This window comes from Onychostoma macrolepis, chromosome 22 (assembly GCF_012432095.1).
Source record: "Onychostoma macrolepis isolate SWU-2019 chromosome 22, ASM1243209v1, whole genome shotgun sequence".
NCBI lineage: Eukaryota > Metazoa > Chordata > Actinopteri > Cypriniformes > Cyprinidae > Onychostoma > Onychostoma macrolepis.
Genome location: NC_081176.1, coordinates 20,994,815 through 21,020,234, shown reverse-complemented (window position 1 = coordinate 21,020,234; position 25,420 = coordinate 20,994,815). Strand labels below are relative to the sequence as shown.

At 38.7% G+C, this 25,420-nt stretch overlaps 1 protein-coding gene across 4 annotated transcripts; it reads left to right on the top strand.

The window, feature by feature from the left end:
• The first annotated feature begins 658 nt into the window (after positions 1-658).
• On the top strand, positions 659-24,493 carry tcf3b (transcription factor 3b). 4 transcript variants are annotated; one of them, XR_009268346.1, is made up of 22 exons: positions 664-1,255; positions 4,443-4,539; positions 5,652-5,724; positions 9,448-9,509; positions 9,601-9,673; positions 9,901-9,944; positions 10,031-10,163; positions 10,254-10,300; positions 12,575-12,674; positions 12,900-13,036; positions 13,117-13,213; positions 13,492-13,550; positions 13,700-13,778; positions 14,033-14,109; positions 14,669-14,872; positions 17,516-17,627; positions 17,752-17,899; positions 18,167-18,220; positions 19,147-19,379; positions 20,831-20,983; positions 21,822-22,038; positions 22,160-24,493. XR_009268346.1 is itself a non-coding variant. In XM_058760450.1 (21 exons), exons 2-20 carry the CDS (start codon positions 4,465-4,467, stop codon positions 20,974-20,976), a joined length of 1,950 nt encoding a protein of 649 aa, XP_058616433.1. In that variant the 5' UTR covers positions 659-1,255; positions 4,443-4,464; the 3' UTR covers positions 20,977-20,983; positions 21,822-24,493. The 4 variants fall into 4 exon arrangements, 3 of the variants coding, with proteins under 3 accessions (XP_058616433.1, XP_058616432.1, XP_058616434.1); XM_058760450.1 differs by having other exon boundaries at positions 659-1,255; positions 14,672-14,872; positions 21,822-24,493; XM_058760449.1 differs by having other exon boundaries at positions 21,822-24,493.
• Positions 24,494-25,420: the final 927 nt, after the last annotated feature.

The following is a 25,420-nucleotide window of genomic DNA, read 5'->3' as shown; positions in this document are numbered from 1 at the left end:
ATGATCGATGTATGTATGCTATGATTTTGTTTTGGTTCCACATACCAGCTTAGTTCTGTAAAAACATATATTTTAAAAATAAATGAAAATATTTTGCACGCGGTGGTTGTAGTGTAATGATTAAGGGTTTACGCAACTTTGCCAAGTTAGTTGGTAGTGTAAATTATGCATATATATATATATATATATATATATATATACGTTTTATTTATAAGCACTGAATAATACTGTTCAAGAATGGTAAATGTAACATTTAATATATGCTATGATTATTTAACTAAAATGTGAATTTAGTATTTTTTTCATCCACACTGAAGGAAATATTAAAGTCTGTTTGAATGTTTGGCAAGTAACCAAATGAAAGAATTCTGACAGAAATGCGTTAAGTAAACAAATAAAAAAATAAATAATATTGCTAAAGTTTCCGCCTCCGATTGTGAATTCACTTTTACGAACGTTTTTAGCCAAATTAGCGATGCGACGCGCGAGCGTCGACGTTAACCAGACTAATAAAATGATGTCACGCAGGCTGTGCTCTAGCCCCTTCAGTCAGCCTCACTGAACACACAGTGTTCGTCACGAAAGGGGCGGGTCTGGAGTGAATATGCGCGTGACTATTGGACATTCCAACCGCTTGTCACTTTCTGTCGCCTTTCTATTGGCTGCTAGCATGCGGGTTTATCTCTCCATCTCTTGCTGCTCTTGTATAAATGCCGCTTACTTTTCTACCGTCAACCTCCGCCGGATGTTATAGTTCCTATTATCAATTATTTCCCCCTTAAACTACACCCATTAAATCTTGTCTGATAAATGACTAACAAGCATTCTGCGCGTCCTGACCAATCCGTGTTTTTTAACCCGAAGACCTTGTCGAAAAAAGTCTTGACTCCTCTGGGCACATGAAACTGGACACCCGAGCGTTTGAGGCCCCTCTTTCCATGCGGAGGAATACATTGTTGCTGCTCACAATGTGGATGGAGGTGGTCAAGATGTCTACTAGAAGAATGAATTCACCTCAATTGTAACAACATAAAGGAAGTCGTGGCGCGGGATTGTTTGGATACAGACCTGCAACATTGTATTTGTGACGTTGGTGTTTTGTAGGAGGATGTCAAAGGAGGAATAACACACATTGTTGCGCCTAACAGCCTTTAATGCGCCGTGCTTCAAATTCTTTCAAGTTTTATGGTTTTTCCCGACGAGATTCAACCTTTCTTTTTTTTACTACTGGATGTAAAACAACTGATAATCAGAGGTAATGCTTTTTGCCCTTTTGTCGAGTTTTACTGGGGTAATAAGTTGAATCATTTAAGTCTCATATTTACATCAGAGAAGTCGCATAATTGCATATTGAAGTTCCATTTAGCAAGTTTTTGGGATGTGTGCTTATGGAAGTGGGGGGGATGCAGAGTTTTTTCTTGCTTCTAGGCTGTGGTGGTGGTGGGAAGTCCTGCCCAGTTTTGTGCTGGTGGTCTTTAACCCAGTTATATCCTAACAGAAATGACTCCTTTGTCCTTTTATCAAAGTAAGGATTAGTTTTGTGGGGCGCTTATGAGTTTAAGTGACTACTTAAGAGCGAGCTGTCAGTGCAAATTTAATTTACAAATGACTAATGGATGGAAGTTACTTTAATTTGTTAGACTTGTTAAAATGTGTCATTTCCTACTGAACTTAAGCGCTGCGTTGTAGCGTGTTGTGTCCAGGTTTGCTTTTCACAAAACCTTTGGTTAATTCAGTTACTTCGGTGAATATTTTTGGCAGGAAATTCCTCGCCCCCCACCCCCACTCGCCTTCATCAAATCGCGAGTCTCTTGAGGAAAAGTTGACATTTTGTCGCGGTACTTTTATTAACTTTTGCTTAATCCAGCCGGGCTTCTACATTTATCTCACAACACATGAATAATTGAGAATTATCGGCCCGACGGCTGCTTAATGTTGATAATAATGCCGACCTTATCAAAAGTAGTTGCGCGCGATCGATGTGGCCTATTGGTTTTTTTGAAATGGTTAGCTATCGGAATACAATAAGTTTACAACTGAGAATAAATATTGACATTGTTCATGTCTGGGTGAAGCTTAGCCCTACTTACACAAAGAAAGGGACGTGACTAAACTCTAGTTTAAACGTGTTTGCACATTCAGTCATGGAGATGGAGTTTAAAATAGACATTTTCGCGGTGTATTTTACGCTTTTTTTATTCATAGCGTGGAATTAGTTCGGGTAGCCTACATTAAATTGGTGGTTAGTGGTAACACTGTTGCGCTCTCTTACAACTAACCACCAATGGCTGCAGTGATACAGATCTAAAGATACAATTTAGCCTGCCCTTTAACTACGAAATACGTTTTAAATGTGTGTTTCGCCTTGCTTTTAGTGTCACCTTCCTCATTTCCCTTTATCGTGTGTGTGTGTGTGTGTGTGTGTGTGTGTGTGTGTGTGATAGGAACCTTTACCGTTAGGGATGGAAATCGTAAGGAATTGAGCAATTCTGCTTCAGTTTTTCTCATAATGATTTCTTGACAATTTTAATGATGTTGATATAATAATATCAGGAAAAAATGATTGTTGCATTTACAGCCATAAACAGTTTGTTGGCAAATTATGCGACCGCACTAGATTTCAGCACAACCTATACGTAACAAATCATAAATAAATGTAGCTACATCTCTCGAATTGGTGTGTTTTATTTTTTATTTACAGATTTTTAGAGCTATCATAAATGCATCATAAAACTGGCCCTTATTTTAATGCAAATAATAAACAAACAAAAAGGTGGTAACCTGTTTCATTCATCATTTATATAATATAACATGATGTGTAGGCCTGTCTTATTTGCACGTTGTCATACAAACAACCAGTCAGTAATTATGCTTAAGTTATTAGTTAATCAGACAGTACTAAATAAATAACTTGGGGTTTAGTAAGTGAGCTAGATTAATTCATTAACAGCTCCGACTGATTCAACTGAGTGTTTTCGATCCACTACACAGAACCGGTTCATAAGAATCATTCTTTCGCAATTGGAATTGCACTGGTGGCGCTTTATTTTTTGGATCACTCAATAGAATCGACTCTTAGAGTCACTTGTACAGGAATCGGATTGGACTGGCCGCGCTGTGTGTTTAAAGCTCTTGATTAAATTGATAATAGGAAATACTGTCAGATTACAGCGACCTGTATGATCAAAAACCGATAAATGAATTGTAGATCATAAATATATTATTTTATGTAAAAAGAGAACCGATTCTCGATTCCCAACCCTAATTAGGCTACTACAAGGCCTTCACCTCATTCTTCAGCCAAGGCTGTTCATACCAGTTAAAATCGCTTCATGTCTCTCGGATCTGAGACGTTGGTCTCATTTTACATGGAAATATATTGAGAAAAATATATTTTTACTTGTGGTTTTGGCTTTGTTTTGGCTGGCAAAGACTTGAGGGAAATTTGGGCCCTCTGTTACTATCTTTCTTGTCTTTTTACGGAGAGGCCACTTTCTACATGTTGTCATTTAGTTGTTTTTGTTTGGGAGTCGAGAAAGCAGTGTGAATAAAATGTACTTGCAAGGTGTAAAAACACTTTTATTTTAGCTATTGGCTTGTAATAGTGTTATAATCAGACTGCTGAAGAGAAACTAATGGTTAATAAGCAGGACTGCTACAGCACACCACCTGTTGGCATGCAATAGCATACAGGACCCCTTAAGATGTTTCTGAGGAAAAGTTTATCTTTTATCAATATTTGACAATTTCATTGTATTTTAGTAAAAGAGAAGCTTAAAATATTTTACTGCATTTGGAGGTTGTTTAAACCCCCATTTGATGGTCTACTTTCATGCAAATGAACTGGCCAGATAACTATAAATCATACACAGGATAGAGATGTACAATAAGTTAAGAACATTGATTTGCATGTTCCATGTGCAGATATCATGGTTTCATGGAAACTTATTGACTTGTGATTGCATTTAGTTTCATTGCTTTGCTGAGGTTGCATAACACAACAATATTAATAACAATATTGACGGACATGGCTCTTTGAAAACAAACAAAATAAAACCTTGTAATGCTTTCTTTTTTTTGGCCATTTCATTGTAACACAAGACTAATTGTAGTGTGTAAAACATACAGGATGTCCTCGGCCAAATTAATTATCAAGCAAGTTTTAGATTTAAAATGAAAATCTTGGACAAAGATAATGACTTGGCACTGGCATTTCATACAGCCTCCTGAAGCAATGCATAGTTAGTTAATTAAATTTAGTCTCATTTTTCATTTGAGACATGGAAATTCTGGTAATGTACTCTTATGAGATGTGTATATTATGAGTACAATACACTCTCACTTTTATTTACTATTGGACATGCACTTCATCACTGCTTTTCTCATTCATCTGGTCTTTAGATAGCTCACCCCAGCTGTCTCTCTCTGGTTTTCTTCTGCAGGGTGCTTTAAAGACCGAGGGGTATGAACGAGGCGCACCAGAGAATGGCTACAGTGGGAACAGATAAGGAACTCAGTGACCTGTTGGATTTCAGTGCAGTAAGGAAGAGACTATGTAGTCTTTGTTACTGATCTAGACAAAAACTCTCTCTCGTAAAGAATCGCTTTATGATTCCTTATTCGCTTCAACAAAATCTGACCTTGTAGTCAGAGGATAGCCGTTTTTCTTCATAGCACTTCAGACTGATCGAATCTCACGTCACAATGCCTGCTGTGTTGTTGGTGGCTGTAAACATTATAATGAATCTTTAAATCATGTGCAGTCTCCAACTGGGTCCTTAGAAGTGCAGTTTGCCATTTGAAACATCTCCAGCATAATAACCATCGCTCAATCCTCTCTTATCCTTATCCTTCCATGTAGTATTCTCATTTCACCTGTTGTTAAAATTTGATTATTCTTGGCAGTCATGCTTTCCTAAATAGCATTAAAAAAATAGCGAATATAAAAACGTTAATCGCTTGATTCATTGAATGGCTCGACCATGCTTAATTTATTGCATTGGAAAATTGCCATCTACTGAAGCAGTGAATCAATTAAGACAATACATTGATAATCAGTCGTGCCAGATCAAATGCATTATGATCTCACATCTAATTACAAATTGTTGATGGTGTAGTTACTCCCTCATATCGCATTCATTTTCCAGCATTGAACCTTTTATAAAAAAAAAAAACAGGAGATGCATTTGGCATCTTCTTTCTCGTGGTGTAAACCGCGGTGTTTCACATTTGTGAAAAATGTCTACCACACCAGAAAGTCCCTCTCATGCACCATGCAGGGCTAGCACTGTTGCTGCTTACGGGTTTCTCTTTGCACTTCAAAAACAAAGAGGCACCATCCATCCATGTAAACGGATCCTCTTCAGCCCTTTCTGTGAAAACTTGAATTCTTTGTAGTACAAGACAAGATGCATCTTCAAAGAGCCATACTACTTTGTGAGAAAGGGTTTCTTTCAGATTGAACCATTTTAGTGGGTTATATGTGGCAAAGTTGACATGACCTTTAGCATTAAACTTTTGAGCAAGCTAAGCTTGACGTCACATAGCGTGAATCCCCAATAATGCTGAAAAATCGCTGTCTGTGGGCACCTGTTGATGTGAGTTTGCCGTAATATGCTACTATGCTTAAACTTTTTATTTTTCTGCCTTAGATGTTTGCACCCCCTGTGGCCAATGGGAAGAACAGGCCTACCACACTTGCTAGCAGTCAATTTAGTGGTTCAGGTAAGTCTAAATGCATGCCTTTTCCCGTCTAGTTTCACATATTACTTGAATTTGCCATATTTGTGCATTTCATAAGTTTAAAGCGGTGTGGAGATGTTTGGGCCAGTTGCTAAGTGCTCGTTTCTCTTAACAGAAGAAAAGGACATGCTTCTTCTTGTTTTCCTAAACCCCCTCTTTTATGAATTCACCGTAGTATATCCAGAGTCAAAGCTCGGGGCAGTTTGGATCCCTTTGAACTAGTTGTTCAGTTAAAGCACCTATTGCACAAACTTGTACATCGTAAAAACTTTGTTAGGTCAAGAGGAGTGACTGATTGGTTGCATTGCTCTTTATAATCGCGTTTTTGTCCAGAACATTTTAACAGCCCAAAACATCTCATTGTCTTTTGTTTTGTTTGTATGTTTGCCATCTTTTACTTAATAACCAGTTGCACATCACACTCACAAAAGTGTTATTTTTGCTGCCATTGTTGGCTTGTGTTGCTCCAGTTCGGATTGTTTCAGAAGCTGTCAAAGGCATGAACGTCCCATGCGTTTCTCTTCAAGTCTTTCCTGTCTGTCTGTCTGTCTGTCTGTCTGTCTCCCAATCGACACTCTAAACATTACCCTTGAATGAGAACAATCTGAGAACAAAGACTTAAATAAAGGCCTTACGGTCTCCAAACGATTTCCCCACCCCACCGCGTAAAACACTCCTCCCCCCACACAAGAAAACACTTTCTCCCCCTGCCAACTGACAGGAAATGGACCCTCTCTGAAACAAAGCTCTCTCATACCTCCCACCACCCCGCAGGAGGCCCGCATGAAAACAGCAAAAGAAACACTGTGAAAGATCACCAGCTTCACTCTCGGTCTGTGGCGGCCCGAAGTGCCAATTACATAGCAGGGCCAAGCTAATGTCTCAGTTTGAGATTTTTATTGCGAGAGCTACCTGACACCGAGGTGACCCCGACTCTTAAATCTGTCACTTGTGAGATGCTTCTAGAAGGTCTCCACATCAGTCAACATAAGCCTCACCCTGTGAACTCGGAATAACAGGATATGACATGTTCTTAGATTCGCCATTGAGAAGGTCCAAGTGACAGTTCCTCAGCGGTATTCATTTAAACTCCAAACGGAATAATGGGTTCAGTACATTCTAAGCTCTGTCGGCATAGTTTGTGAACGTGTTCTGGATTACCACAAAAAATCATTTTAACTCGACCCTTAGTTTTTTGTTTTTTTTAAGAAGTATTTTGAGGATTTAAAAAAACGCTATGTTTATCCTTAAACTGTATTATTTGTGCTGTGAAGTTTTCAGTTTTGTGTTTAGACCACTGTCCCAGCCAGATAAACTTTTAGTTACCATTGTAATGGCCCGTTCACACCAAGCACGATAACTATGACGATAACGATGAAGATGTAGCTCTAAAAATCGTTCTCGGGATTAAATAAAAGCTGAGTCCACACCTCAACTATAGCGATAAAGGCACAGAGAAACGATATCGTTGGAATCACTTTCAGAGCGAATTTTTTATTATTTTTTTTTTTTCCAGCTGATGAACAATTAAAAACAGACACCCAATCAGAATCCATTCTGCTATAAGGAGCTGGAGAATTTAAAACGACAGATGCGCGTAGAATATACAAATGATATCGTCCGCTGCTAATATCGTTATCTTTATAGTTATTGTTCTTGGTGTGAACGGGGCTTAATTCATGTGTTTGAAACCTTCCCTGCATAAAAAGTCCTTCTTTTGCACAAATTGTCCCAATGTTTTTGACATTACATGGTCATGGCAGGTATTGCAAGTACTGTATATATTTTTGCACAGGCAAGCTTATTATTGCAATGTATCCAACTAGTCTCAAGTTAGGACCTAGCTTCAAAAACTTGTACTTTAACGTTTATTGTATTGCCCTGTCCTTTCCTACTTTATTTTGCTTTTAAAGAATTAAAGGACAAAGGACGTTTTATTTTCTGTGGTAACATGTAACAAATGCTGTTGATAGAGCTTGACATTTATTGAACCAGAGCGTTTCTTAAAGATCATAAAAAATGTATTCCAAATTAACAAAAGCTGTGATCTTGACTTCCTTGCATGGATTGTTTTTCAACTTTAAACCACTGGCCAGGAGTTAAACTTCTGACTGTCCTCTGCTATTCAGTCAGAAGATCCCCAAAGTAAGGACGTGTTTAGAGGAAGCAGTGGCCTTCAGAAGTGCATCTGTTCCTCAAGACAAAAGTGCTCGGAAGGGTGCTAATTGCATTAAGCCATCTCCTCCCCCTCCTTGGGCATAGCCATGGTGTTTGTGGGATTTTTTGCATGGGAGGACTTCACCAGACGTCCTCTCACTCACCTCCACAGCTGCCCAACACGTCACCCGCTGAGGACAGCGTTAGGACAGGACAGAGTCCATTTCCCCCTTGGTCACACCCCTGAGAAGCGAGCACATTTACACACACACCTCAAGCCGTTATTGCTTTACTTTTGATATCTGCTGCGATCGGAACTTGAATAATGGCACGCTGTGCAGCTGATGTATTTGAAGGAGTGTATAAAGGAAATGATCTTTCCTCAACGCAGGAAATGGAATCAGTTCCTGCTTGACTGAATGTCAGATTTGTCTTTGTAGAATTGCATTTTGATGCTTCCAGCAAATAAATGGCCAATAACTCAAAATATAAATCACATTGTATCCTCAAAAATTTGCCATTTTATATAAACAAAACCAATTTTGGCAGAAAAAGCACTGGTTTATTTTGCTAATGTGGTAATTCATTTGTAACAGTCTGACAAATTCAATCCAAAACCATTCGCCATGTTAAACATCTTATATGGTCCTTCTGCATCTGAATCTGTATCTCTGCCACTTCATTTTCCCCACATAAGATGATTCTGCCAGGGAGATTCTTTCACTCACTCAGTCAGTGCCCACTTCATTTCCCATGCTGCCTGCGTGGGCTCCATAGATCACGGCTGTCAGCGTGGATGTCGCTATTTGCTCTGCTTTGTTAGCTTCATCACTCATGCTCAGCCTTCAGTGGCCGCTCTGGCTGAGACCCCCTCTTCTCTCACACATTTTTAATTAGACCTCAAAAAAAAAAATCAAAAGGCGAATATGAATATTCATAAACCAACTGCATTAATATGCACAATTATGCAAATCAGCATGCAATTAAGCCATGTGTCTTTGGAGAGCTTTGCATTAAGGCATAAGACAGGAGGCAGAGGGGAATGCTTTATGAGGAATTTCTGCTCCAGTACACTTTGAAATGTTGCCGCAATGTTTTCGAGTATCCATTTTTCTACATATAAAGCATATTGGAGAACCTTTTAACACTCCGTATCCTGTGTGTCTTGTACTGAGACCTGTGTTGTCCCTATGGGTCTTCACTCCCAAATGTACAATGATGCTAATTTCGCAATTCTTTGATCAGCCTGTTTTTGTTCTGCTTGCCGTGATATTCCTCCCCCCAACTTGTCTTAATGAGATCCAGTGACTGAATGAATGCTCCCTTTATGGTCAGTGATGTCGAGGCTTGCTGAATGACATGGATATTAGTGTGGTGTGATGGTTTTGGATGAGATCCAGAGGCTGTCTTGACAAGCACAGAACCAGCCACCAAACGTCCAATGGCCTTAATGCATGAAAGGAGAATTAAAAAGATCTTAATGTGAAGGTTTAGTGCATGCCAAAATTGCAGTATTGGTCTGAGAGTTTGTGATCAATTGCTTTGTAGGTATGGAAGAACGCAGTAGTCCCTGGGCTGCTGGAGAGCAGAACAGTCCTTCTTTTAACCAGGTACAGGTAGACCCAATGACTTTTCTCGTCTAAGGGTGTTGTTAGGACATGTTTTATAGTTTTGACCTGCTTCTGTCTTGGGTTTTTCCAGAGCTATGGAGAGGGCTCACACTTCAACGAACATGATGGACTATCTTCCCCATTCCTTGGCACGGGAATTAGTGGTGAGTTTTACCAACTTCTGGTTGGTTTATCTCAATGCCGCCAATGTAGAAACTGCCCCATGGGTTGCTGGGAAGTTGCTCAGGGTAGTTGAGCTCCTCTTTGGCCTCACCAAGAGCATTCACTCAACCTCCATGTTGTGGCATTGACTTCCAATAATTGTGACATTTAGACTTTATTTAAAGAGCTGAGTGAGATCGGTTCACTCCCATTTCATATGTATTTGCAGGCAAGAACGAAAGGGGTCCTCCTTACTCTTCCTTTGGGGGACAGGTAAGTTGAATCAATTCTTGAGCAACACTTGAAAGTGCTTTAGTCACTTAAAGTGCTTAAATCCGCCATCTTGTTGTTCCTTATAGCCAGGGTTCCTGCCTTCAGACATTGCCATGCCTTCTGCAGATGCCATGTCTCCATCCGGACTGAAGTCTGGCTCACAGTTTTACCAATCATACCCCAACAACCCCCGGAGACGCCCCTCAGAGGGAAGCATGGGTAAATAACTTACAACATTTACTAGACTTGCATCAGATCAGTCAGTATGGAAGGAAAGAGTATCATGCTTTGATTTTTTTTTTCACACAGATCCCCAACCAAAAAAGATCAGGAAGCCACCAGGACTGCCATCTTCAGTGAGTAACCTTTCAGAAATATTCTTACATGTTTCCCACTAAAAGTATTTCATTGCAATCTCAGTTTTTTTGATCAGAATTGTGAGATGTGAGAAGTCAGCGAAGTCCTGTCCATTAGAAAATCGCAATTACATAAACATGATGTAGTGGCCATTACAGGAACTCCTAGAACTGAGTTCAAGCATTTATGGCATCTTAAATGGTTTGACATTAGTCCAAAAGTTTAGCTCCAACACATCTGCCTGGAAGTTTTTAGTTATAAATTCTGCAAGAAGGTGCCAAAGTAGGATTGGACACCCCTGCTATGGACCTCATTCAGAGTAGAAACATTTTTAATATGACGTGAACGGTAACACTTTAGTATAGGGACCAATTCTCACTATCACTTGCTTATTAGCATGACTATTATTGGCATATTAGCTGTTTATTAGTACTTATAAAGCACATATTCTGCATGAACATATTCTACATTCCTAATCCTACCCAATAACTATTAATAAGCAACAAATTAGCAGTTTATTGAAGCAAAAGTCCTAGTTAACGGTTTGTTACTGGTGAGAATTGGACCTTAAAATAAAGTGTGACCACGTGAACAAACAAGAACATTGTTGTGAGGAGTTGATTTAAGAGTCCTCAGATTGTACCATTGTGTCAAATGGTTAACGAATAAAAATTTAAGGCACATCCTTCCATAAACATTTCAGTTGACAGACTTTTGATTGAACAGGGTATGTATTTTCATTTGCGTCTATGTCTACCATGACTAAGGTCCATAATACTTCTGAACTTTTGACCACTGCAAATCGGCGTTAACTTGAACAAACATGCAAGTAGCCATACCCCTTTTTCGAGTCATGGGAAGAGTAACCGTTGTTTCTTGATCTAAATCCACATAAGCTCAACACTTTGCCCTCTAAAGCCCCTCCCCAAACGTGATCCTTCAGATTCGCCCATGCTAGACCTTATCCTCCCCCTCTTCCAAAGTGACCCAGTTGTGAGTCCCCTTGCACCTCTCTCTCTCTCTCTTGCTTGTCTTAGCTCAGATTAATGGCTTCTGATGAGCTAGGAAATCTAGCTCCTGCTGAATCTTACTCTACGGCTCAGTATAACTTCCTCTTGTGCCGCCACAGCATTATAATACCCTAATGATTGCGCCAATGCTCACCTGCTACCTTTGCCATACTTTTCAGATATTTAAAAAAAAAGTGTTTTTTTGAAGGTTAAATCCAACTTTGGCTAAGCACTAAAGGATATTGATCCTTAACTTGTCTGGGCTTGCCTTGATCTTCTCGAGTGCATCAACAAATCATTGTGAGGATGTGTTTCCTGGTGAACTTCAGAGAAGAGGGCCATTCGCAGGTTTTTTTTCTCTCCCTCATTTGTTCTTTTATGTGGTTTCTACATAATCGACCAGTCTATTTTGCTCCACTCCTACCACTTCTTCAGCAAGACCTCTCCCCCCACTGTTCTCACCCCTCCCCTCTTCAGCCCAGCTGCCTGTGGAGTTGGACGGGCTCCAGGAGTAGGCAGATGGCTCTGTAATTAGAAGTGCATCTCTCCATTCCCATCCCACTTCTCCCTGTTAAATCAAATTACAGGCAAAAGAGAAATATCGCTTTGCTGGATTTGTATTCTCCGCTGGCCCGAGACCCACCCACCCGCCGGCGCCCCCCTCCCTCCCAAACACTCGCTCATGTATGAGCACAAACATACAAATCATACGTGTTAAGACGTGCTTGTTGGGGAATACACTGTATGGAGGTATGCCTCACGGCTCCTCAATTCAGATGAATTTCCAATCATCATTCAGTTCTGTTCATCGGTTCCAGATCATTTTATTATGACTACTATAAACAAAACGTTTTTTTTCTTTTTTTTCTTTTTCCATTTCCACGTTATGGAACATGTCAACACCCGGGGTGCTTAGGTTTAGAGATTTGGACTCACTCTTAGTGATGGTGCTCCCTGTAGCTGTCCTCCCTCTCCTTTTTTGGCTCATGGGAGTGCGAGAGGAAGCGCCGACTGTGCCATGAGATGGCCGTGGCGCATTTCCCAGCATGCTCTGTTCTCTGTCCCTGCCACTTTATCTGAGGGGGCACTATGGAAACACGCGTCCACGTCATTTGTACCGAAAATCACAATGCGCTTGCCAGCTTCATGGGCTCCATATCAGTTGTGCATTCAAGTGCAAGTGATTCGCTAGGGTTATTTTGTCCATATGAAGCCTGTTACCATGAACGCCATGTTTCTTTATGTCCTTGTTTGTAAACGCAGGTTTATGCTGCCACCTCTGGCGATGACTATATCCGTGATGGTGCTGCCTACCCAGGCTCCAAACCTGGTTCTGTGTACCCAGGATCTTTTTACATGCAAGGTGTGTATGTGGGGAAATAAAATTGTCTTTTCCTTATCTCCCCAAGCTGTAAATAATTTGTTCACGCAGACATGTTTGCAAACAGACGAAGCAATAGTTTTGTTTGTTTGATTTGAAATTAGGAGCATACACAAAGACGAATGTTTCGTTGGATTAGAATAGACATCCACATAAGTTTTTGTGCTGATTGTTATTGATCCTTCCCATCTGCCTTTGTGTTCGCAGAGGGCCTACACTCCTCTTCGGACCCCTGGGCCCCCTCTGGATCCATAGGCCAGTCGGGATACACGGCCATGCTGGGGAATTCGCCACACATCAGTCAGCCAGGCTCCTTCTCTGCGATAAACCCACAAGACAGAATGGTATGTTTTCTGAAAGGTTTGGAGAAGGGCTTAAATTGTGACTCATTTCAGAAGCTCCAATAACTGTTTATTTTCCACAGAACTATCCCTTGCATGGAGCGGACGTCAATGGTTTCCATTCGGGCTCCGCAGCGTATAGCCACACATCCTCCATGAATGGATCAGACAGCATTTTGGGTAAATTACCTTCGTCGTTTGAATTTAATGTCCTCTAGGTTGTGAAATGATTTTGTAATTGAGTTCAGATTGGATCTTGAAGTTGATTCTCCTTGTAAAATCATTTTTGGCCTTAGACTAGTCTGAACTCGAACTGTAATTTGGAGGAAATGGCCTTCAATCGTTCATTCAGACTTTGAATGGACATTTTTAGCAGATAGCAAATTATGGATCACTTGAACAGTTGTGACATTGATGTAATGAATGGAGTTAATAAGTACTCCCGTTCTCTCCTACAGCAAGCAGAGGTTCAGTCACAGGCAGCTCAGGTGATGAGATCGGAAAAGCTCTTGCTTCGGTGAGTGAGCTTTCATTAATCACCATGAAAGAGCATTTGGCCATGCGAAGTCAAAGATGGATGGCATAATTCAGACTTTCAGTGATCCTATGGGTATGGATTATTATTAGCCATAGTTGTTCACATTTAGTCGTGTTTTTGATTGACAGATCTATCCTTCGGACCACAACAGCAACAACTTCTCCTCCACTCCTTCCACTCCTGTGGGCTCCCCTCAGGGCATTGCAAGTAAGTCAGATACGCTGTCTTGTTCCGTCAAACCTTGATCTGGTTCATTAGATCAGTTTGTGTTGAAAGATACCAAGACAAAAACGTGTACGCAGAGGAAGAAGCCTGAAGAATCATAAATCATTCACTTTAGACTGATGGGCTTTGTGTAGGTCAAGGTGTGAATGTGAAGCTCTAGAGCGCCATCTGCTGTTGTAGAGGCATAGCAGCATTCAGATGTTTCACACTCAGGCTATATATCATGTTCTCCTCAGCAGGTGCAGCACAGTGGTCGAGAGCTTCTGGCCAGACTGCTCTGTCTCCTAACTATGAGGGTGGACTACATGCACTGGTAGGTTTAAGATCCTTTTTAAACATTCCCACAATGTTAACCCCTCAAGCTTCATTCTTCGATTAGACAAATGTGTTATTATAGTAATATTTATATGCTATTTAGCTATTTATATTTTATTTAGCTTAAATTGTTGTTAGTTTTTTCTCCAGTTTTAGTACTACTTTTATTTCTGTTAGTTGCCAGTGCAACATTTCTAATTTTCGCTTTAGCTCAAGTTTTTCATCTAATATTCTTTTCTTTTTTTTTTCCAAGTTTTTCAACTAGCAACAATGACTTTAATAGTTTTAGTTTTACTTAATAAAAACACCGATGTACAACTGCATTTAGCAATGACAACATTTTTAGATTATACATTTAAAAATGCTCTACTTAAAAACATTAAATAAAATGTATTGTGTTTTAATGTTATTTATATATATTTTTTTAAATATTGACTTCATTGCTGTCTTAATGATCGTTTTTGGCCTCATTGTGCACAAATCATCTGTGCTTTTATTAACTTGCACTATATATTTATGTATACTTTAAGGTAAATATCAATTATTTTTCTCCACAGCAGAACAAAATGGAAGACCGGCTGGAGGAGGCCATTCACGTGCTGCGAAGTCATGCGGTGGGTCAGGCCCCGGGAATTCCTGGAGCCCATGCCGACATGCACAGCCTACTGGGTGCCGTCTCCACATCCAGTGGATCTATGGGGGGTCTCCCTCAGGCCTACTCCAACCCAGGACTGCCCCTGAGCAACAGACACCCTACCATGGTTAGTGTAGACACTTATGTATGATCCAAACAGATGGATAACATGAAATTGCATCCAAGGCATCATGTTTTGACTGAATTGGTTGATTTAGACCAGGGTTCCTCAAATCTTTCCCTGGAGGGCCAATCTGCTGCAGAGTTTAGCTCCAACCCTGATCAAACTCACCTACCTGTGATTTTCTAATGATCTTGAAGACAGCTGATTAGCATGCTCAGGTGTGTTTGATTAGGGTTAGAGCTAAACTCTGCAGGAAAGTGGATCTCGTGGGCCAGATTTGAGGGTCCCTGATTTAGACAGTTAATTTAATTGAACTTTATTTAAAAAAAAGGGTTTGAGGGGGGTTAAATTAGCGCAATGACCATATCCTAAGTATCAAAACTCAAAATATATTATTTCCATACCTAAAATACATATTTTACAGTCACCGTTATGCAGATTGATCATAAACACAGCTAAAAGACTTCCTACCAGTGGCCATCCTTAACATCTACCACAGTTTTATCATGGGTAGAATGCAAAATGTTTCAATACAAGCATTACAGTCAAATGTAACTTATGCAATATTTCAAATCTTTAACCCATGGGAGAAAACTCAACCCTCCGCAACAGTTTGCAGTTCCGTGTAAAAAAAAAAAAAAAAAAAAAAAAATTGGATTTGGCAACCCTGTATCCAAAGTGATTGAAATACTCCACTTATTGTTAACGGCTCCCTGATGCACGAAAATTATATATTCAATATTAGAATGTTTGCGGGAGCAGGCAGTAATACTCAGAAATTCATTAAGAAAACAGTCCCGCACAGAGCTTTAATACAAAAACACACACAATGAATGGCGACTGTAGAAAGTAAAAGCTGAATCCTGGACATTTTGGGTGATTTAGAAATTCTGTCCAGACGCATTTTTTTTTTTTTTTTTACATCCAAAAAGAGGACATGTCCAGGAAAAAGAGGACGTATGGTCACCCTAGATTCAGTGATTTGTTTGGATTATCAACTTGATGGTGAAAGTTATGGTTATTGGCCGATAACACATTAGCAACAATGCATTATATTTTTAGTAAAATGAGTAATTTTACTCATAACGTTTATGAGTAAAATAAGCATTAGGGTGCTTTCACACTAGCACTTTTGGTGCGCACCCGGGTTCGTTTGATGTCAGAGTTCGGTTCGTTTGGATGATGTGAACACTGTCTTCTGAACTCGGGTGCGCACCCGCGAACCTTACCTGAGTCTGCTTAAAAAGGGTGGTCTGGGGTACGGTTCATGTGAACTCCGGTACGGTTCGCTGCTGATGTGAACGCAATCGTACCAAATCGAGGAAGTGAACCGCTATTAATGACGTATTATTTGATAAAAATGTGCATTTGTGCGTTTCACTCACTTTCCTGACAAGTGTGACTGACGCGCTGCAAGCAGAAAGCTTTATATCTCATTTCTGTTCGCCTTCAGCATTCTTTAGAGCATTTGCAGTACATTCGTAAGACAGACATAAGTGCCGTTATGCACTGAAGCTTTGTAAACCAAACGAACGGTTCAAAACGTCAATATATAAAAGTGCAGAGAGAAATGTTATGCATTTTGCCGCGTTCTCCTGCACCGTCATTACTAAGAAACGGGGTAGACAGCTGCTGGCTTGATGACGCAAACGAACCGCGGTTTGGACCCAAATAAAACAATATGAACGCAGTCCAGCGGGGGCAGGGGGAGGGGGGAGCAATCGAACTCGGGTTCGCACCATGCAAGCGAACCAAGTGTGAAAGCACCCTTAAAGACAGAGTTTACCCAAAAGTGAAAATGTTACTAATTTACTCACCCTCATGTCGTTCCAATTACTTAAGACCGTTCATCTTCAGAACACAAATGAAGATATTTTTGATGAAATCCGAGAGCTTTCTGACCCCTGCATAAACAGCAACGAAACTACCACATTCAAGGCAGAAAGGTAGTGAGAACATTGTTAAAGTCTGTGACATCAGTAATTCAACTGTAATGCTATAAAGCTACGAGAATACTTTTTGTGTGCAAAAAAACCCCAAACAAAAACAGCGACTTTATTTAACAGTTTCTTCTCTTCCGTGTCAATCTTTGATGCACGTTTACAAGAGTACCATGAAGCATGCATGTGGTGCTGTGGACGAAAAAATTCAAAGTCATCCTCTCTGTCGAAATCTTCAGACATCTTTACGAAGACTGTTTTATGTACAGTGTGCATCGTCCTCCGCTTGTAAACAAGGTGTAGTGCATCCAGGTTCAGAACGCTGGCTCCTCCTCTCATGAACACGTGTCGATGACTGACAGGGAAGAGAAGAAATTGTTGAATAAAGTTGTCATAAATTTACTGTTGAACCACTGATATCACATGGACTATTTTAACGATGTCCTTACTGACTTTCTGGGCCTCGTCTATGCAAGGTCAGAAAGCTCTGAAGGTCAAAAATATCTCAATTTTGTATTCTGAAGACGAACAAAGTCTTATGGGTTTGGAACGACATGCAACTACAGTTTCAAACTAGCTTCACAAACACTGATAACAGGTCTCTAGTTTAGAGCTGTATGTGGTATCATGTAACACAAAACAATAAAAATGCACCTGTGGGTATTGATATGTGCTAATTACTCTCCCTTGTTGCACTTGTCTGCAGGCTGGAAGCCATCATGACGACCATGCCTGCCTTCCTCCCAGCAGCACCCTGTTGCAGTCCGCTCATGCTTCAGGCACCCCACAGCCTGGAGGAGCACCAGAGGGCTTTAACAGTGAGCACAAGTTTCAATTTCTCTTTTTGAACCAACCGAACATGTAAACAACAGATGCAAACGCTGAGAGTTGCGTGTGAGTTTCAGCGGGATGCATTTAACGATTTCCTGTCTCTGGCTTCAGGTTTGCCCGGAGGCTTGGCCCACGCCACGCATTCGTCAAACAAGTCTGATATTAAGAGCGAAGACAGGGAGGACGATGAGAACTCCTCTGTGGCCGATAAGTCTGAGGAAGAGAAGAAGGAAAGCAAACCGTCTCGCACTAGAACAAGGTACAAGATCGCTTTTTTAAGCGTTGCTCTAAACTAATGGCTGAATGATTTTTAAACCATAAACACTCAGCCACATGATGGTTTAAAGCAAATCTGCGTTGTCTTAATTTGATTGCCTACAACAAATGTCTATAAGTTTCTGTGTTTGTTCGAATGTTTCTTCACATTGGGCCAGGCCTGATTTGAAAGTGTTTGGGCTTCCCCAACACCCAAAATACCATGTTTTATAGTGTTCTCCCCCTTCCCAAACTCTCACATTGTTTTCAGAAAGGAGGTGTTTACCCATCAAGTCCTTTCAGGTTTATCAGACCAGGGAGAAGAGTAAGTCTATCTCCCACCATAGAGTGCATGATTGTGAAAGACTCCGGATACACACTTGATCGCTTTTAAACGTTAAATGCCTGTTATTGTGCACAAAACAAATTCAAAGCCATTAAAACACTAAGATGATTTTGACACAGGTGGGACTCTGACCTATATAGGATGTTTTTATGAGTATAAACTTGTCAGTTTTTCAATGCACAATTGGCTGCAAAGCAGCATATAAAGGACAATTTGTTTTTTTTAATCTTTTTACATATATGAATTTTTTCATTCAACATTCATCTAAAATTTGCTTAAAATTGATGTTTCTATACTACACCAGTAAAAGGTTTGGACACACATTCTCATTCTTTATCATGAAATGGTGAAAATGAAAAAAAAAAAAAACAGTAATGGACTAATAGGATGCTTAATTGTATTGAAGGAGTTTGCATGTATTCTGGACACTGTCTAGTCCTACTCAATGAATAAGTAAAATAAAATACAAAATATATGTAGCACAACTGTTTTCAACAATAAGAAATGTTTCTTGAGCAGAAAATCAGCATATTAGAATGGTTTCTAGAGGATCATGGAATCATTTTATCCACGCCAAACTTTTGAATGGTTGTGTATATAGACAAAATATTTCTCTACTGAAGTAATTTCACACATTTATGCATAAGTCTTTAGATCCAAAAACTTAAGCATGAGAAGACATTTGTCAGGTGTGTCCAATTTTTTGACTAGTACTGTATTTAAGAGATTTATAAGTCATTTATGCACACAACTTTACACCTAATATACTTCAGCACCTGGACTACAAAGCAAAAAACATAGAAAATGTCTTTTTTTTTTATTTTTTTTTTCATTTTTACATTTTCAATTCATTGTACAATTTAAAAAAATGGAATTTAAATGTTATCTATATTGTCTCTTCACAGTCAAGACGAAGATGATGAGGATTTGCCGCCGGAGTTAAAGGTCGAGCGGGAGAAAGAGAGGCGAGTGGCGAACAACGCACGGGAGCGACTGCGCGTGCGTGACATCAATGAGGCCTTCAAAGAGCTGGGCCGCATGTGCCAGCTGCACCTGAGCAACGACAAACCCCAGACCAAACTGCTCATCCTGCACCAGGCCGTCAACGTAATCCTTAACCTGGAGCAACAAGTCCGCGGTATGTGTTTTCTTCCTCGATACTGACACGAAACAGCATTTACTTGTGTAATTTGAATATCCGTGGGGAAATAATATGTCGGGACTTATTGAAATATTTTAATTTATAATAATTAGTGCTTTCAAACGATTAATTGCGAATAATCGCATCCAAAATAAGTTTTTGTTTACATAATATATGTGTGTGTACTGTGTATATTTATAATGTGTATATCAGAGGTCGCGTTAACCGAAAATTCTCCGTCATTGACGGATTTTTTTTTAGCAGTGACGGAAAAAATCTGAAGGCCGTCCGTCACTTTGGCAGATTACACACACTGAGGGTGACCTATTGTAATTTATAACTGTAATTCCCAGCCCTGTCCAGTTGGTGGCGAGTGCGCTCCAGTGAGGCAGCAGAGCGCGCGATCGTCTCCAGAACAAAAATAAAGGTCTTTTGCTGTGTCTTTGATTACTCACAGGCGAGTATAGTAAAGCGAATCGCTTGATCTGAGGTGTCTACAGCAATCTATCAAGCCACATTAAAGAGCGCCAAAACGGTATTTATTGCTTGAATTTCCTAATAAAATGGACAGAATTTGAAACCAGAGACTGCATTTCATATCAAAAGTAACAATGCACAAAGTTTAGCCGATTGTCTAAAGTTACTGTGCATTCATCAAATGAAAACAGCATCGATTGGGAGTTAAGAAACGATTGGTTCATAAAAATAAGAATCTATTAAAACAGAGAAATCGGTTTTATTTTATTTTTTTTTATCCAGCACTAGCATATTTAGTTGTTTTAAGTGTCCTTCGCTGTCACCGACGCAGTCTCTGTTCATCTGTTCTCTTCATAAATAAATAAATAAATGCATAAGCCAATATGCTCATCCTTTAGGTTCATTATTAAAAATGAAAACGTGAACAAAAATAAAAGCAATTAAATGGGTTATTATAATTAAAATACGGAAATTAAAATGACGGGTAATAATAGATTATGACGGAATTTTTACGACCCTGTCCGTCAAAATGACGGATAATATTAAAGTCTAACGCAACCTCTGGTGTATATCAATACACACACACACATGCATGTGTATATATTTAAGAGAAATTTTACCTTTTATATATTAAATATATTTATATATGATAAATATTATATGAATATAAATATATACATGTAAATATTTTCAAAATATGTGTATGTATATATATATATATATATATATATATATATATATATATATATACACACATTATGTAAACAAAAACTCTTATTTTGGATGCGATTTAATCGTTTGACAGCACTAATAATAATAATATTGATTGATATCTGTTCACTTGGCCTTGTATATATCAATAACATGCTTTATGATAAATGAACAGGTATACTTTTCTAAAATTCAGTATTGGACTTCCCTTTAGGTGAATCAATCGCTAATTGTGTATTTTTACTTTCATTTTCATTTAGAACGCAACCTGAACCCAAAAGCGGCATGTCTGAAGCGACGTGAAGAGGAGAAAGTGTCCGGGGTGGTTGGAGACACTCAAATGCAGCTCTCCGGACCGCATCCAGGACTGGGAGGAGATGGACGCAACTCTGTCAGTCACATGTGATCATGTGGTATGTTAATGTCCATTTAAACATTGCCTCACGTTGTGCAACCCAGGTTATGCAAACACTTTTTGGTCACTAGTTAGATTTTTTTCACTATTGTTAATACAGTTAATAGTATTCAATGGTTAGACACCAAAATTAGAGATGCCTGTTATCGCTACTGAATTGATTAACACTTATTTTAATAGCACTGTTTAAAGTGGTCTTAAGCAAATGTCAAAAGCAAAATCCATTTTTATGCAATGTTGTAATGCCTTTTGTCATTTATTTTGACACAGTGGTATAGAATTTAAATATCTGCCATTTTATCAGCAATAACATTAAAATAATTTTCCTCTTATTAGTAAAAAAAAATATTATTTTAGAAGTGTATGTGTGATATTATAGTACTTTAATAATCTTTTAAATTAGCTTTTTTCTTTGTATTTTCAGTTATATTTTAGCTTTATTTTATGCACTGTGTCATTTTTAGTGGCATTTTTAATTGTTTTAGTAATTTTAGTACTTCAACTTAACTTCTTTCAGTTAATTTCCAATGAAAGACCAAGTTTTTCATTTTATTTTGGCAACATTTGTTAATATTAGTTAACTGCATTGACATTGAGAAATACTTCTAAAGGACTTAATAGTTTTTAGTTAATGTTAATTTCAACATTTAAGATCAGTAGTTGTATCTGATCTAATTAACTTAAGCTGACATATACAATGAACAGTTGCATTTATTCACTAACGTTAACAAAGATTCATTGTTAATTAATGAATAATAGCTTCATTTCAATGATTTAAAATGATATGTTTTAGTGAACAATAGCAACTCTGATCGAAGTCTGTTTTCTATCCTTAGAACCAGTGAACTTTCTTGGGGCTCCTGGAAGAAGTGACCTTGAATCTCTTCCACCGTTCTCATCCTCTCTGTGTGCATATAGTGACTCGGAAAGCATATCATCCACGAAATCAGAGATGCACCCTCCAAAACTTTTCGGACACACGAACCGACCCGCCAAAACTGACACAGCAGATTTTGTCCGTGATCACTCCAGACCGCAATTACCAGCACAAATGTGAAGAACTCTTTCTCAAGTCATTTTGTATTTTTCTGCTTCCTTACAACAATGGATCATAGGAATAGACAAGTTCTGACCACAACTGACGTTTGTTTGTTTGTTTGTTTTTCCACTGCAGAAAGAGAGTTTTGATCGAGAGACGAGACAGACGTCAATTTAATCATGGATTTGTGCCTAATTGTTACGTTTTATATAAGACGCAAACTGCTTACTTGTGTGGAACAAAAAAAAAGTTTGGGAGTTGCTTGTATATGAGCAATTTTTCTTTTCTTTTTTTTTTTTTTTATAAATGTGGTTTGTCATTCCCTACTGAAAGGTACAGTCTTACGTGCGTTGTGTAACCAAACCCCATGAGAAGTGGGGCGAACCTGTGGTGCTTTTGAGGACGGTGTATCCCAGCATGCCTCTGCTCTATGGGCCAGGGCTCTTTCGGAACGAGAGCAAAGCACACGGGCCATCACAGCTCTCCAGACTGTTTCATCTTCTTGGAAACATCATGCATCATCAGCTCTCACGATGCCATTGACTAGTTCAGCCAATCGGAAGAAAGCGCATCATAAAGGAGCGTGAGCTTCTGTTACTATGACAACAACGCTTGGATTCCATTGCGTTCCCAAGCACAAAAAATTGCCAAGTTGACCTTTCACTTCTTTCCTTTTATTTTTATTTTTCGCCAGAATACGTTCAATCATCACTCGCTCGCATCGACTCATTGTTGCCAAAAGTCTGAAAGCGTACACATGTCCACCTCACACATATGTAATGGATATTATTTCGATTTGAGAAAAAAAAAAGTAAGAATATATATAAAAATATATATATATATATATATTTTTGTTAGTCTATACATTGTAGATTTCTAAATAACAAAAAAACGTATTAGTTTGAAGTGTAGAGTCTATAGCGCAAGTGACGCATCGTACGATTTCAAGAAAAACCCTGCGTATATTTTCCGAAACGTAAGGTTTGCGCGAGGCGACCCATGGTTGATTTTATCCCAGACGCCCCCTGATAGCTCTATGCTAATGAAGAAATGATAAAGAGAATTGAAAGTGATGGTTGAGGGCGCGTGGAGGTTCAAAGCCTCGTCACTAGAAGTGTTCTTAGGCAATGGTGTAGTGCGTAAGCAACGTTCGCCATCACTTCAGTCTCGCCAATGCACATAATGCAACCTGTTTGAATGTAATATTCAAATGTACACACTCTCACGTCTCCGTCAGACTGGCTTACTGTGAGTTTAGTTGATTCATATTGTCATTTCAAGGTGTACGTCTCAACCCATTTTTCGTCATGTACGTTCCCCGATGGTTTGAATTATGTATGTAGGAGAGAAAAAAATGGTGTTATAACCCGTGTAATTGTCGCAATGTCCACAATGGATATGATTTCTGAGTAATAACATTTCACCGTAAGGGGGATACTGAACTTAGGTTGTCCTAAAGTATAATGGAAGCATAATATCAATTCTTGATAAAGATAAAAAGTTGTTGAACATTTATATATCGTGGCCTTCTTCTTCTCAAGACTGTCATTTTTGAGAGTGATGCCTTGTCAGTGCCTAAACTTACTTTCATTGTAAACTTGACCATTTGTTTTATTATTTCGAAATGCAAAAATGTCTCATCCATCTTTTTGGTTTTGTTTTTCTTTTCTTCCTGGAAGCATCTGTGTAGTATTTAATCTGCAATTTAGAAGCATTGTAGTCTTTCATCCTCATTATTATGCTGTGTGTGTGCACCTTTTTGGCAATTTTAGGATTCTCGTTCCTGTCATCTTTGGCTCGACTAGGTTGGAATTTGTTTTTTGCTTTCAAGATGCTAGCATCCTGTGATCTGTGAAGCACACGAGAAAATTGAAGGATCTTTGTCGATTCATCAGATGGGGGCTAGAAACACTAGACTGTTATATGAGCAATTCTCAATTTATCCAGCTGATACCATGTTCATTTTGATAATATCCATAAAATATTTGAGTGCTGGACTTGGTTTTGCCTCCTGCTTAACGCTGAAGGAGAGTTGTCCTGTCATCAAAGATTCTCCTCCTGTCTATAATTACTTTATTTTTCTCCCCAAAGCATTGAATGTTCAACTAAAGTGAACATTTTGAATGAATCGTTGTGTGCCGAAGTAAGATTGCTGCCCATGATTTCCATCAGAATTGAGAGGTGTGTGAATTTTGCAGAACCTGGTGTCTTGCAGTTGCAGTAGGGACATGAACAATACTGCTGTTGTGTCTTCAGAGTGCCTCCGGTTTTTGTCATTATTATTATTTTTTGTCTTTGTTTTTATAAATATATATATAAAGTAGGTATTGAGAACTGTCCTGTATATAACAGTAATGTAGCAATAAATGTGCCATTTTTAATAACAGAATTATACATTTTTTCAATGTCTTTCTTTGGATCTTGTATACCTTCAAAATGAGTTAAATAAAAGAAAACATTGTAATAAAAGTCTTACCGTTGCGTGTCTTTGCCGAGAAATGCTTGGAGTAAAGAGAAACAAGGCCCATTCAGACCGATAATTATATTAACGGCCACACACACCAACGGACGATAACGGTCTGCCGCTTTAAACGCCTTGTGTTTTTTTTGATTCTTCACAATGTTTTTTATCGTTCATCGAATGACAAAAAAAGTCCAGCTCAGTGTCGTTATCGTCAAATATAATCTGATTGTTAATAAACTTTACAGTCATTGGGGTGAACGGACCTTTATCATAACAAACAAAAAACACAAAAAAAAAAAAACGGAAGAGCAAAACCGAATAAATTTTAAAGATTTGAGGCTACATCGAAGTCTGCTTATTAGTAGCCAGGTAACTTACAAACTTTTGTTTTTAGGTGGACTGTTAAAAAGTCCAGACTGGAATTGTGACTATTTTAACAAGATCTTGCTATTTTTGTTCTTTTTTTTTTAAATTGAACAATTTTTTCGTGTACAAACAGAAGACAAAAAACTTAAACTGTGGTGGCAAATGAGGCAGAATTTGCAAAAAAAAAATTTTTTCTTCCCCTAATGAAATATATTGCTATGCATTTAAAATTAGTTTAATATGTTATATACATTAATATAGAAGCTTAAGAACATTTTGATTTTTTTTAAATAATTTTAATCAAACACTGGTGACAACCTCTTATGTCTATGGCGTTCCCAATAATTCAAGTAACATTTTGCCAGGAAAGACAAATTGGCCTAAATCCAGACTTTTCTAAAATGGAGGCTGCCATCATGATGATTTCAAGATCAGGGGGCATTTTGAAAATATTAATAAGTTATGTAGCTATTTATCAACATTTTTATTAAAATGTGTCAGATCTGCAAGTTATCAGTATAACACCAAAGTGCGACACATGAAATTGTCAGAAATGTAGCTAATTT